Raw genomic sequence first — 15,249 nt, 5'->3', positions numbered from 1 at the left:
AATGCGAATGTATTATAGTGTAAATGTAAAATATGTAATGTTACGATATATTTTCTGAACCGCTAAATTGATTTTGAAGATTTTGATAGTAGAATGGATAAAATTGAATAAAAAAATTATTAATATTATTTATTATATTATCATTTTAAATTATTAATTATTCCTTAATATTTTTTACCATTTTTAAAACATTATTATTATTGTTTGATTTATTATTAAATAAATAGCACTAAACCCGAACTTTTATTTTATTAACTTTATTATTTAACAAGTACTCACGTTTTTCTGATATTCCAATCAAACATATTTTTTAAAGTACTTATAATTAATACAAGAAAATTTCTTATATAATATTTAATATTCAAATGGAATAAACAAACTTTATTCAGTTGGTAAACAAATTTAAAATTACATATTTATACTTTATTCATATATTTTTCCTTTAATAACTTATTGAACATAAAATTTACTTATGATACATATTTATTTACATAACTTATCGATAGTTCAACACGCAATTGATATCTACCCATCCCTATTTGTCACACACACATCTATATAGTATCTATAGCTCATCTGCCTACGATGCGCACTATGCAATTTGTGCAATACACTCGCTCTATACTATTGTAATATATACTCTAAGTTTGAATCGAACTGCAGTAGTTTATCGTCTTTGGTTTTAGAGACTCTGTGTTAATTGTCAGTGACTAGTTGACATTTGGCGATTCTCGTTTCTCTCACGTCTTTTTATGTTGACAGGTGAACTTTAAAATACGCGAGCCGACAAAAATAAACGAAAATGGTATTAAATCTATATTATATTTTAGAATCATCAAGTGAAAATTAATTTTTAAATGAAATATGGATGATATATTAAGTAATAAAGACGGTGAAGTGTTTATTTTTTAGAAAAAATCAAATGATGTTTTTCTTTCCAGTCGCTCGTCATCCCTGATAAGTTTCAACATATTCTTCGTATTATGAATACGAACATCGATGGAAAACGTAAAGTTATGTTTGCCATGACCGCTATCAAGGGAGTCGGTCGCAGATATTCCAACATTGTATTGAAAAAAGCTGATATCGACCTGGACAAGCGTGCTGGAGAATGCACAGAAGAAGAGGTGTGTAAACATAATTATTTTGGGAAGCACTTTAGAATAGGCAACACCTCAAAACGGGGCGGGGGGAGGGGAAGGGGGAGGGGGGAGGGGTAGGACCCCCCCTGTGAAGGGGGGGGGTGCGGAGCCCCCCCCTTTATTTTATATTAATTTTTTTAGTTTGAGGTTAATTTCACACTTTAAAGTACCAATTTAGTGTAGGTTACACCTCAAAAGTTTAAACCTACGTAGTTTTTTTTTTGTTTGAGTGGGAATCGCCCTAAAGTCGCTTCTGGCACTCGCCGGCCGCTGCCGCGGCACGCTCGCTTCGCTCGCTCGGCTCGTGCGGCAGTTCAAAAGTTAACCTAACACGCTCGTCGCTTCGCTCCTCGCTACCTATTTGAATACTAAAAGTAAAAGTTAATCGTTTTTAAAAACTGAAGCAAGTGAGCTATATAAAAAAAATTAAAATGTATCATTTATACTCTATGATAAGCTAGTATATTTGTATTGCTAATCTGCGATAATGGCTAATGATAGGCAGAAATGGAAAATTTTGGAGGAGGCTTTCACCGCACAAAGCGGTCCTTACAATTAAGAAAATAGGATAAGTACTAACATAGAATAGCATCAATGTTACTAACAATAAACATATATACTAGTTTTAAGATTTTACAAATTATTATATACTTAAAGTATTAAGTGTTAAGTTAAATTGTAAAAGATTTTTTGTAAAAGTAAGGAAATAAAAGCTTATATTATTATTATTATTAATCTGCGATCTGCGTAAATAAGGATTTTAACATTAGGGTATTATTTATAGCTAAGTTTAAATAATAGGGTATTATTTATTGTTTAGGGAAGCAAGTAATTAAAAAAAAACAAAAAAATAAATTTTATAAACATATTTAATTACTTTTATCAATTCTTCAAAGCTGTCTAAATATTCATAAATATTCTACTAGCCAATCTTCAAAATTTTCTTTATAATTCACTTTGTGAAACCGTCGCTTCAGATTCCGCCACTGGCTCTCTACGAGTTACGTTACGCTCGCGTCTATGATTTACGTTCCCTAATATGTCATTGACGCGGAAATTTGACATTCACAAATGCTTTTATCTTGCTTTTATCGAAACGAGTTGAAGTTTGATATGTCATCGCGTTTTTTTTTGCACATTTCATGGTAAAGAGTAACAGTAATCACGTTTTGTTTGCACAGTTGGAGGTTATATAACATTTTTTCAAAAAAATATATCTCAAAAACAAATGCACTCCGCACCTTGATATTTTGGTAAATGATACCTCTTAACCATACCTATCTACCAAAAAAATATCAATTTAAAATGAGGTGTTGCTTATTCTAAAGCTGAGCCTTATTTTGGTGTTCCTTGAACTAAACTGTTCATAAATTAATAATTAAAAATTCAAAATAATGCTGGACACTGTCTGTAACATATCGTCAAGTAAAACTTAAATCGTATCAATCTGTAGAGGTTAAATGCTGCATTTCGTCTTTCAGGTTGAAAAAATCATCACCATTATGTCAAACCCCAGGCAGTACAAAATCCCTGACTGGTTCTTAAATAGACAAAAAGACATTGTTGATGGTAAATACAGCCAGCTTACTTCATCCAACTTGGACTCAAAACTCCGTGAAGATTTGGAGAGACTAAAGAAGATCCGTGCTCACAGAGGTATGCGTCACTACTGGGGTCTGCGTGTACGTGGTCAGCACACCAAGACAACTGGCAGACGAGGAAGAACTGTGGGTGTATCTAAGAAGAAGTAAACATCAATAAAATAATTTCTGTAATTACAATGTGTTTATTTCTGATAATAACCTAGCCAGTAAAGAAATAATGAAATTCATCAACAATAAAATAATTAGGCATATCAACAAAAAAAAATACAAATAGATGTGAATTTCTTTAATTTGCTAACTTTTGCAACATTTATAATACTACTTACTAGCGGTTCGCCCGTGGTACCTACATGTTTACGTTTTTTTTTTCATAAAAACTATCCTATCACTCAAGTTGGATTGAACTGCACATGGTGTGCGAATTTTATTATAATCGGTTAAGTGGTTTAGGAGTCCATTGAGGACAAATATTGTGACATGAGATTAAGATTTTACATCAAATGTATGTACAGGTCCCAATTAATTGGGATAATCGCCATTCTACTAGGTATATCTGTACTTTTTTTTGGTAATCAAGAAATATCTAATAATAATTAAACATTTACTACAGTAGATAGTACTAAAAATGTATAAACTTATTTATGTAACTGATGTGAGAAAATAAACTTATTTATTATTTATTTATACGTACTTGTGGTAATTTGTGCGAAGGATAATGTATATTATAGTTTATTTAAGTTAAGCATCCTCAAAATTATAAATTTCATAAATAGTACTTAGGAATATAAATAAAAAGCTCAAAAAAGTCTTTGCTATTAGATAAATAAAGAAAACGTATGATTTAACTTGAGATGGGGTCTGGATAATCTCATATCCATAATACTTTGGGACAAGTAAATCAACCATTGAACAGATGTGACTAGCAGACCACACAACTTGTTAGCAAAAAGAATAAGGATTTTTTTTACAACTTTTTCCTTTTATCTATTTATATCCATTTGTTGTTGGTGCTTCCTAGCCAATATAAAAATATACATATTTTATTTGTAGTTTACTACATAGGTACCTAGTTTTGATAATAGGATAAGTGCGCAAACAGAAATCCAACTAATATAAGTATGTATAGATTGCTGGATATAATTTTTCACATTAATGACATCAATAGATAATAATTATGTAGGTGTGTTAAATAAAAAAGAAAGTAATTTTATAACTGTTTATTAAGCACAAAATTATTTTAAAAATTAAACACTACTATTCATATTGTGCAATGATCACCATCATGTATACACCTGCTAATAATGCTAATATTTCTTTGATTGATTGAGAAAATTTATTTGATCCTTCCAACAATTCAGGAATAACTGAAACTGTTGCTATGTATATAAAACCTCCAGCTGTAAATGGTAATATTAAGGAGGAGACAAGTCCTTCACTAGAGCCTTGAAGGTATATTGACAAAAATGTTCCTGATATGGCACCAAATGCAGTAAGTAACTGCAAAAACATAGCCTTTCTTCTGGAACATCCAGATTGCACTAGAATAGCAAAATCTCCAATTTCGTGTGGAATTTCATGCAACAAAATTGTCACAGTTGTGATAAATCCAATATTTTGTCCGGCTATGTATGATGCACCAATAGCAAGTCCATCAGTAAAATTATGGGCAAAATCAGCAGCCAAGTTCAAATATCCAGCAATTTTTATTTCTTCCTTCTTGGCTTTATTTTTCTTGTTCTTATCATCTTTCTTCTTATCAGTACCATGGGAATGACCATGTCCGCCACTAAATAGTCGTACAGACTTTTCAACTACAAGGAATGCAATAATTCCACCTAAAACACCCAGTCCTACTGTGAGGTCATGGGGTTCGTGATTATCATGTGAGTGACTATGACTGTGGCCAACGTCACCATTACTAGAGATAAGCGCATGAGGTATCAAATGAAGAAATGCGTCCCCCAAAAGCCCACCAGATGCAAATGATAACAGTATTTTCAATAATGGTTGTTTTTCGACAGTACCATCAATAGGAATAAAGAATAAAATAAAGAATGGTACTATACTTATAAAAACAGTTGAACCTAGTGCTTTTACATACAAATCATAGTTCGATACAGCTTCTTTTGGTATATCTTTTTCGTTTGCATTTTTACTATATTTAAATGATGGTGGTTCATGTGAATGAGCGTGTGAGTGCCCCAGGACCGAGACTAATATACATGTTAACACAACGCATAGTAAAACTGGTAATTTATTTAATTTAAACATGATAGAAACATTAAAATATTGACTGAACAAAGTAAAGTTTGATTACGGTATCGGTTTTGACTTTTGAGTTTGAGTTTTGCTTTTGACGTTTTATGTACAGCGGCACGGCACTGATAGGTACGTCCTGACAGCTTTAATAAGAATAATAGACTAGAGACTGTAGAGGTCTGAGGCCATGGTATACAATGGTAGATTCTCCCTCTACGAATGGTAGGTATACAATAGGCATAGATACGAACACAGAACAGTACGAACCAAGAAGCCTATATCTAATACACTGGAGATTGCACTATGACCATTAACTTGCAACAAGAAAATATAACCTTGAATGACGTCAGTGTTGTTTTTTGTCTCTTTCTGTGGAGTGACCACGCTGGTTTGTATATTCAGGATTTTTTTGAAATAGAAAAAACTAAAAATCATGGTCTATAAATAATAACGACATATATTTTAACAGTATTTATATTATAATATTACTGGTCATACTTTATAGGTACATACAAGCTACTCAGATCTTCTTTATAAACGCGTTGCTTCGACGGGTCAATTTCAAGCCAAAATCATCAAAGAAAAACTGTTTATAATTGCCTTGCACAAATTTCAGCTAACTTTACAAAGTTTATTTTTGAAAAGGTATTTTTTTCTGGATCGTAATCCTCAGTAATTTTACTCTTGATGGGCACATATACTTATTTTTATTTTACTTTTTGTAAAGCTGAAATTCGTAAAACAAAAAAATATGAGGTAAATTAAAAAAGTATAAATTTCAATGTAAAAACGAACAATCTTATAACTACATGTCACGGGTCTCAAACCATAGGGGCGTATCCACAAAACCCCTACTTTTCAGGAGAGACAAAAAACTTAATAACTTTTTTTGTGATTGAGCCACCTTGTTGTGTTTTTGCATGTAGCTATATATTTACACTGCAGTTAATATGGAATGCTTGGTTTTAAGATATTCCCTCTGTAACACTAGTTTTTAGCTGATACGTCTATTTGCCATGACGAAAATAAAAATAAGCATATAAAAAAATTAAATTTATTTATAAATCTGAACATAGTTACTTAGGTACTTCAATATGTAACGGAAAAGTAAAAAATAAAAAAAAGATTTGATGTAATTAATTTTAACATATTATTTAGATGTGTTTTACTAAATAGTTTGATACTAAGTGCTTAGTGCTTGGCACCGACTTCAAAGCTATTTAATAAATAACTAGCACATCTAAATAATATGTAGTAATTAATAATATCAGATCTTTTGTTTTATTTTTTACTTTTCCGTTATTGACGTCGGTTGTTTTTAACGTAGTTATTTTTATTTAATACTTTACAGTGTATTTTTCAACACGAATCAAACGAGCCCAAACTCGATAAAGTTGAGTCAATATATTACTGAGTTCCTATGGCCACCTTACGATTCCATCATCAAATCAGCTCTATGTCATGATAATGTTTCATCGTTATCCAATTTACATACGTAAACAAAATTTCAGCTTAATCGGTTACCGGGAAGTGTATCAAAGTTACTTGCTAGATTTCAATTAAGTAAAAACTGCTAGGCCTATCCGAATAAATTTTTTATGAGACCAATTGGACACCATTACGCATCAAACAAAAAAATAATCACATAGATCGATCCAGAAACCTCGGAGTAATCGGTGTACATACATAAAAAAATATACCGGCCAAATTGATAATATAATTTTTACATGATTTGCTGGAGACATCATTACATATCTTAGCATTGAAGCTACCACTCAATTTCGATTTTGTCCTGGGCAGCAATCAGAATAAAGAATCAGGTGTTCCACATTGGTAAGCTTGGTGATATAAGTATACAAACATGTTGAGACTTCATTTGCCCCTCTGTTTCTCTCGTACTCTGGCCAAAAGTAACAGTAGCCCTGTTTGCTCACTGCATTTATTGTGAAATTCATAAAGCCCAATTTCCTTTTATAAAAGATAGGTTTACCCAAAACTAATGGACAGTATAATACTGCTTCGAAATCAAATACAGGTACAGAAAAGAAGAGTAGAGTCAACCATTGCCTTTAATTTGTCTTCTTCTTTTCTTCTTTGGCATATTCTTTCCTATTAACATGTTCTTCATTATACTCCTCCTGTTTTTCTTTCTGTTCTTCTTCGGGTAACTGCTCAAACTTATGACACCAACATTGGTATATCCTCGGCTTGTGAAAATCTTAACCTTATTATTCTCCATGCAATGTTCTTTATAAAATAACTAGCTTACCACTCGCGGCTTCGCCCACTTTCTCTAAAACGATTTGAAATTTAAACTATCCTGTCTCTCAAGTTGGATCGAACTGCACATGGTGTGCGAATTTTATTATAATCGGTTAAGTGGTTTAGGAGTCCATTGAATACAAACATTGTGACACGAGATTTATATATATTAAGATATATATATATATATATAGTAAATTCTCTAAAGTTATTCCACGCATTAGAATTACATCTACTCGCTTTGGCATCTCACTGCAGAATGATCGTGTTTCCGTGTTGTTGACATGACGATACGTCCACCAACTTGCTCTGTGACGTCCTCCTAGTGACGAAATCTGGAGACAGCAATACTAAAATATGTAGACGTATGTGCATACGTCCGCAGTGATGATTAAATATCCCCAGGATCATGTTGACATTGATGGTCGTATGTGCATACGTCTATATAGCTCGACACAATGATTTCAGGTTAAAATAAAACAAACAGTCGTATGTGCATACGTCTATAAGGCACGTCAAAACCGCCTCAATAAGCAATAAGCTCTTACGTCTATTATACGGCTATGTGGCCTAACAATAATTGTAGACTGTCTAGCTTACGGCAAATAATATTTTGCATTTTATACAAAAAGTAATCGGTATTAAATTATAAGAAAAATTGAGGTTATGTATTGCTTAAAGTAGAATCCAATGGCATTAAAAACGAAAAATCGCATTTTTGCATATACGCCCCTATGGTTTGAGACCCGCGATGTGTGTGCAATACCGATGTCGTGTGTTGTTTCATTACTACTAACAATCTTGAAAATGGTGTTCTAAATTTCATCATAATATTGTTATTTGTTATCATAGTAGAGCCATTTTAATAGGCAACATTTGACAGTTCAACAAAATTCAACAACGTAACCTAGTAACGACGACATAGAATAACATGATATTTCGTTTTGTTAGAACTGCACATTTGCTTAACTTTTTCAATTACGATTACATATTTATAATAATAATGACCGATACAAGTTATTTTAAGATTTCATTTTACTGATAAACCATCCTAAACATAATAAACAATTTCTGAATTGAAGAACTGACGTCGCTACAATTTTGTGTCAATAAACCTTTTTTCTTTTTAAATACTAGAGACGTTACTCTAAAAATCGAAATCTGACATCTAGAATCGAATGCATTGATTACTTGTGAATAAAAATCATCATAAATTAATAAATTCGATTGACAAATGTTTCAAATCCGTATCGATTAATACACTTTAATCACAACTTTAATCGATGTTTTTAAGCAGGTTACCTCTCTTCGAAGATAAAATTGATAGACGTCAAATGTTGCCTATTAAATTGGCTCGACTATACAATATAATATTCTCTTCGCTATCCATAAAAACTAGTCATCATGGTTACCTTACTTGTTAATTTTGTTTATTGAAAACTTGTTGAAAAATGATAAAGTAAGTATTAGGAAAATAACAAATTTAACATGACTGCTTACTAAAATGATGCAAAATTTTACAATTTTTGCCATTGAAATGATTCTAAACAGGTAAATGCAGGAGAATTGATGAATTTTGTAAATAACGTAAATATACACTTGCCTGTGAAATTCTATGTCAGAATTTGGTGTCCAAACACTTCTGCAATTTTGCACAATACAATGCATTCTTTATATTCGGAAAATATTTATTAAATAAGCAACAATATTAACTTAAATATTCGAAGCAACGCAATTTTTTTGACACACATGCCATATTGACAAAGTGAGAGTTGCTACAATTTTATTATGGTGACTACCCATAATCAGGGAGTATCGCTTTTTAATAATTGGTTCAGATACTTATTTTATTTAGCATAATTAATAATTGTCTCATCCAACAACGCTGCTGAATGACGTTGTTAGCAATTTATCAACAAACTCATACATACATACAACAACTCATGCATACATAGTAGCCTTGGGAAAACTTTGTATTAACAGTGGCAATACCAAGTTAGGTGTTAAATTGATATATTAAGAAGAGCTGGAACGTCAACACATTTACACATTGCACATGTTAGGCCGGGAGATACTGACACAAAATTTCGGGTCATTTGTAACAGGATGGCGGTCTAGAAGGGTCTTAGTACGCAATGACAAAAAGAAAAATGATGGTCAGAACGCTGGTACCGGCGGACTACATCTTTTTTATGGGCTATCGGTAAATTCTAAAATTTTTGTGTTACAAATCGTTTGACTTTCGCTATTTATACGACGAGTTCGACTAACGCCCACGCGACTAGTCCGCCGGTACCAGCGTTCTGACCATCATTTTTCTTTTAGTCATTGCGTAATAAGACCTCTGTAGAACCGCCATTCTGTTACAAATGACCCGAAATTTTGTGTCAGTATCTCCCGGCCTATGTATGTGTCATATTTTGCAATTGTTTATAAATACAGGGTGATGTAATTGGTGTAGTACCTACGAATATCTAAAAATCTATGAAGAATTTTGTGATACAGTAAATGGAAGAATTATAGACTATTTTACAGTATTTAATAAAATCATTTAATTTTTTGTTCATTTTCATTAGAAATGTCAATTTTTCTCACCAAGGTAGAAATTTGGATGATAAGGATCTTGTTAGAAAAATATAAATTTTGACTAAAATCGGCATTTTTTTTTCAAAAATCAAATTACTAATTAATAATCAGAGTTATCACATTATTAAAAAAAATATTAGAAAGTTTGGAGAAAGACGCGAGAACATGAGGAAAAATATATTCAATTAGAACCAAAAGTAGATAATTACACTGACTCATTTATAATAACATTAAGAAATTCCGACGGCGAGTTCTTCGAGCGATGAAAGTTTCAGTGAAGTAGAAGATTACGATTAGGTATGATTAAGTAGATTCTTCTTCTTCTCTTTAGATACTGCTCTCTGAATTGGTGGTAAATGTTAAAACTGTTAAACTGCTAAGACGATTCAAAAGTGCTTCTAGAAGAAGTCTAATTGTATAAATGTTTGAGTTTGAGTTTAAAACCAATAGTGTGAAAATTATACAATAAACATGTAACACATATTTGTCAGCGCGTATTGGTAGGTATTACGTACTTTCTACAAATATAATATTTCTTAGATATCCTCGACTAAAGTCAGGACAAGACTGCTCCGCAACTGCAGAAGACGTCCGTTATTTAAATCATTATTGTCCGTATATACATAGTAGTCTTTGATCATTATCAAAACAACTATCCGTGTGTTGGGAGTGAGCGCACGTGTTATTTGTATTGTTTTTATGACCTGAAATTTAATTATTATTTGATAATTGAATGATTATTAATACTTTTATCCAATTGATTATTATTAGAATAAATAATTAACTTCATCAATTGATTTACTTATAAAGTATAATTTTACAGGTAAATTATGAGAGCTTTCATAATTATATTTGCATAATATATTTATCTACAACACACCCATTTTACAATTCAAGTCTAAAATGAAACTAGAGTCGCATTTATTTTTGAACATACTGTAAGTGAAATTGCATAAGTGTGAGTACTGTGAACATGCCAGCTTTCCCTAATTGACCGATATACAAAAAAAGATACGTTACCCGCTCTCTATTTTGGCAAGAAAAAACTCAGCTAAGTGCCCGAGTTTCACTTAGTCACGCACCATTCAGCGTCGTGGCTGGACGTTCTTTTTATATTTTAATCGGCAGTTGTTGTTACGAAGTACATGAGTGAGACATGTATTATGTCTCGTGACTGAAAGAGAGAACAACTGTATTGGTGATAATGCGTTAGTAAGTAGGTATGTATTAATTACGCTGTTTTTTAGTGCAATGATGTTGGCGTATGCCGCGTCTACTAGTATAATAGGTCATTGGTTAAAGGGATAAAAAACAACAACTTGGCAATATTTTCTTGTTACAGTTTACACGTTAATGTTCATACCGAAATCTCAAGTGTATTAGATAAGCTTCTTGGAGAACAGACACGAAGAAGATACGAAGTATATTTCCACAGTATATTTCCAAATTCCATGGGCATAGATTACATCTCATAGATAATCTATGCCGCGATATTGTATTGGAACCCGTGATTGGAACTGTTGTGGGAACTGTAGAATTTTTTTTATTTTTAACCTTGAATAACTAGAGCGTCGTGGCAGACACTATAATATGAATATTATTATTAAGCTATTGCATAGCTTCTATCGCGGCCCTGAGCGCGGGGACCGAATACAAAAATTCCGTAACGAAAAAACCTCACGCTCCCCACTCCGACGGGCACGGAGGTGTGGTTTGAAGGCATGCTATGCAATAGCTTTACCGCGGCAGTCCCCGAGTGCCACACGTCCTTTTTTATATTATGTTGCTTTTCAGGTAACTTTATTAGTACAGGTACAGTCCGTACAGTACAGTACGATTTAAACTTATTGGCGGCTCGGAACATCGTACGATTCGATGCGCAGAAAACCATTTATAATAGTAGGACGTTGAGAGACGGGTACCTGCCCGTCTGTCTACGCTGCCCGTATTTGCTTTGCACCTAACTTCCGAATCGCCATTTAATTTGAATCGAACTGTAGATAAATGAAATCTCATACATTTAAAAAATTGTGTTTACTGTCGGCCTCGTGAATCGACTAGTGAAACCTAACAGGCGTTATTACCTACAATCTATCTATATTATATAAAACTCAAAGGTGACTGATATAGTGATCTATCAACGAACAGCCCAAACCACTGGGACGTATCGGGCTGAAATTTGGCATGCAGGTAGATGACACAGTTGACAGATATATACTACGTACATACAGTTAGGAAACTAAGCCCCTGCGATGAAATTATGACGTATAGCTATAGGGCTGTTACCTTTTTGATATTTAACCGACTTCAAAAATGGAGGAGGTTATCAATTCGGCCTGTATGTTTCTGTTTGCTTTTTTTCACAGTTGACTTTGTGGTAATTTTGAGATTAAAAACCCGTTAAAATTAAAAAATGGTGTAGCCTAAATATGAATTTACAAGAAGAAACAATCTCAATAAAATATATACCTTGTAAAAGTAAATAGGTACGTTTTTTTCAGTGCTATATTTCGAAATCTTGTCTTTTTTGGACGCCGAAGGCTATTTTAATGTAGGTACCTACCTAAATTATTTATAATGCTTGATATTTGTATGATACATGTGGGGTTGGTGTAAATAAAAAGCCAAAATCGCCCAATCGATTTATTACCCAGACACCGGTTACATATCAAAAATACATTTCAACCATCCTCCATTACAATACACCGTACCAAAAAACACACAGTCCAGTCATAGACAACATAGATCGTTCTACAGTCTACAGATAACATATCCACAGATTAAATAATAGAAAAGCACAGACTAAAAATAAAAGTAGTTATGAAATACGATCTTAATTATTTATCCTATTCCCACATATATATAAGTATTCAATAATTATTTTAAACCAGAATTAACAATACTTGTATGTAGGTATACCTACTAAATTATTTTTAAAACGATAAATTAAATTAAATTAAAAAACACAAAATATGCAAAAATAAATTAAAATTATTATTATACGAACATAGAACCTCCTTTTATATAACCTTTTTGTTTTAGGATGAAAAAGAAAATAGGTTGACAGGCTTAGTGCTTGACAAAGTGGTAAAGTCACGTATCGATAAAAATACAATAATTATTATGTTCTAGTTTTTTTCGGAACTTTGTTGTGTCGGAGAAAACACGTGCAATTGAGATTTTTCTTAAATAATTTGTTGAGAACACTCATTTATAGTGTAAAGTGGTAGTGATAACCAAATTTGTGACTGTCTTTATATATATATTGGGGTAAGCGTATATTTACTAACTTTCCTCATCCATCATGAATCCTGATCCTCCCGACCCTGGTAAACCTCCTGATATTCAGGGTGAGGCGATGGAAGCAGAACACATACGCAATAAAAGACAACGGTCAGAGCCTTCTGTTGCTGATATGGACATTATTCCGTCTAAAAGACATGTAACTGTTACTAACTACGCGATTGCATCTTCTCAAAATACATATGTGGATCCAATTTTATCGAATCCCATAACCTATTCCGGAAATGACAGTGGTCCTTTCATTGTTTATGTGTCTCGAACGGAAGCCGATCCTGCGGCGGGTTTAACTATTAGACCGATTAAATTTGGGTCATTCCTGCACAATCATCGGGTAGCTAACATAGCTAAAGATGGTGTAAAAGCTATCGGGCGTAACAAAATATCTGTGCAATTCCATACCGCTAGTGATGCAAATAATTTTATTAACTTCCCTCCTCTTAAAGATTCCAATTATCAAGCTTCCATACCTACTTTTCACATCACCCGTATGGGCATTGTCAAAGGTGTCCCTACGGAGTGGTCTATGGAGGAATTCATCAGTTATGTGGATTTTCCTGGCGGGAAAGGCAAAATTTTGAAAGCCAGACGATTAAATAAAAAAGTAAGAATAGATGGTGTAACTTCATGGTCTCCATCTCAAACTGTTGTTTTAACCTTTCAGGGTCAAGTTCGCCCAGACAGAATTTACTGCCTTTTTAATTCCATGCCTGTAGAGGTTTACCAATACCCCACAGTCCAATGCTTTAAATGCTGTAGGTTTGGACATGTACGCGATCAATGCCGGTCCAAGGAACGGTGTTTCAAATGTTCACAGGCCCACTTGGGTGACTCTTGCCCAACTCTAGAATCTGATGCAACATGCCTTCACTGTTCTGGTAAGCATTATGCAACCGACAAGAAATGCCCTGAACAATCCAGACAAAAGGCCATTAAGCAATTAATGGCATCCGAAGGGATATCATTTGAGGAGGCGTCTAAAGTCATCCCATCAGCACGTAGGCCCTACGCTGAGAATACCCAGATGCAGAATACACTATCTATGAACTCCCAAAGCCTCCCCTCTTCCCAATTTAACCCTCCTATCCAATCAACTCCTAATATTTCATATAGAAAAACCGTCACTCAAACCCCCCGTCCCCGTGCCCCTCTTGGTAAGTCTTATGATAAAACTGTACATCAGTCTATCATCCGTGAACCTTCCTCCTCCCTTTCCAATGGTTGTGCTTTCCCTAATACAGGCTCCTCTTCTCCCTTTGATGAACATCTTCTTAATATGTGTTTATCATTTATAGAAACTTTACTTTCTTACCCTCACCAGTTACCGTCCAACGTTGCCCAAAGATTATCCCGATTCTCATCAATCCTTAATTATGGATCTAGTGTTTCTACAATGGAACGCTCAGAGTATCCGTCCCAAGAAGCATGAGATTTTCGATTTGATATCCAACCATAAACCTCTGGTTCTTGCTATCTCAGAGACATGGTTAATGCCTGGCTCACGCTTTAGGGTTCCAGGATATTCCTGTCTTAGAGATGACAGAGCTGATGGTTACGCTGGCTGCGCTCTGCTTTTGAATAATAGTATCTCCTTTTCACACATTCCACTTCCCCATCATGGCTGTAACTTTAATGCAGTTGCAGCTAGAGTTGCTAATATTTCAGTCCTATCCGTTTATGTTCCTCATCCTCATTCTACTTTTATTCCTGAGCTTTCCCTAATCATATCCTCTCTCCCTCCTCCAACTCTTATTATGGGTGATTTTAACGGGCATCATACTTCCTGGGGTTCGTACATGTGCGACTCCTTTGGTTATCTTTTGATTGACCTTTTTGAAGATCTGAATATGTGCATTATTAACGATTGCCTACCTACTCGTAGAGTCTCCCCGTTACAAAACCCCAATACTGTAGTGGACTTAACGATTTGTTCTTCCATTTTAGCTCCTTCCTTTACATGTTCTACACTTTCCTCTTCTCATGGCAGTGACCATTTTCCAATCCTCATCTCCTGCTCCCGCATAGTCCATGTTCCCACTAGAACTTTTCCTCCTTTGCTCAAATTTAAACTGGGTAATGCTGACTGGGAAAAATTC

At 33.7% G+C, this 15,249-nt stretch overlaps 2 protein-coding genes across 2 annotated transcripts; one reads left to right on the top strand and one right to left on the bottom strand.

Annotated features, from left to right (window-relative positions):
* Positions 1 to 679: 679 nt before the first annotated feature.
* LOC123706373 (40S ribosomal protein S18) lies at positions 680 to 2,923 on the top strand. Its single transcript, XM_045655621.1, has 3 exons — positions 680 to 805; positions 942 to 1,127; positions 2,624 to 2,923. Exons 1-3 carry the CDS (start codon positions 803 to 805, stop codon positions 2,891 to 2,893), a joined length of 459 nt encoding a protein of 152 aa, XP_045511577.1. The 5' UTR covers positions 680 to 802; the 3' UTR covers positions 2,894 to 2,923.
* Positions 2,924 to 3,948: 1,025 nt separating this feature from the next.
* On the bottom strand, positions 3,949 to 5,138 carry LOC123706376 (protein catecholamines up). The gene has a single exon (XM_045655626.1). The coding sequence runs from the start codon at positions 5,015 to 5,017 to the stop codon at positions 4,001 to 4,003; it is 1,017 nt and encodes a 338-aa protein (XP_045511582.1). The 5' UTR covers positions 5,018 to 5,138; the 3' UTR covers positions 3,949 to 4,000.
* Positions 5,139 to 15,249: the final 10,111 nt, after the last annotated feature.

Source organism: Colias croceus, chromosome 3 (assembly GCF_905220415.1).
Source record: "Colias croceus chromosome 3, ilColCroc2.1".
Classification (NCBI taxonomy): Eukaryota; Metazoa; Arthropoda; class Insecta; order Lepidoptera; family Pieridae; genus Colias; species Colias croceus.
The sequence above is the reverse complement of the archived record's forward strand: the minus strand, read 5'-3'. Positions and strand labels throughout refer to the sequence as shown.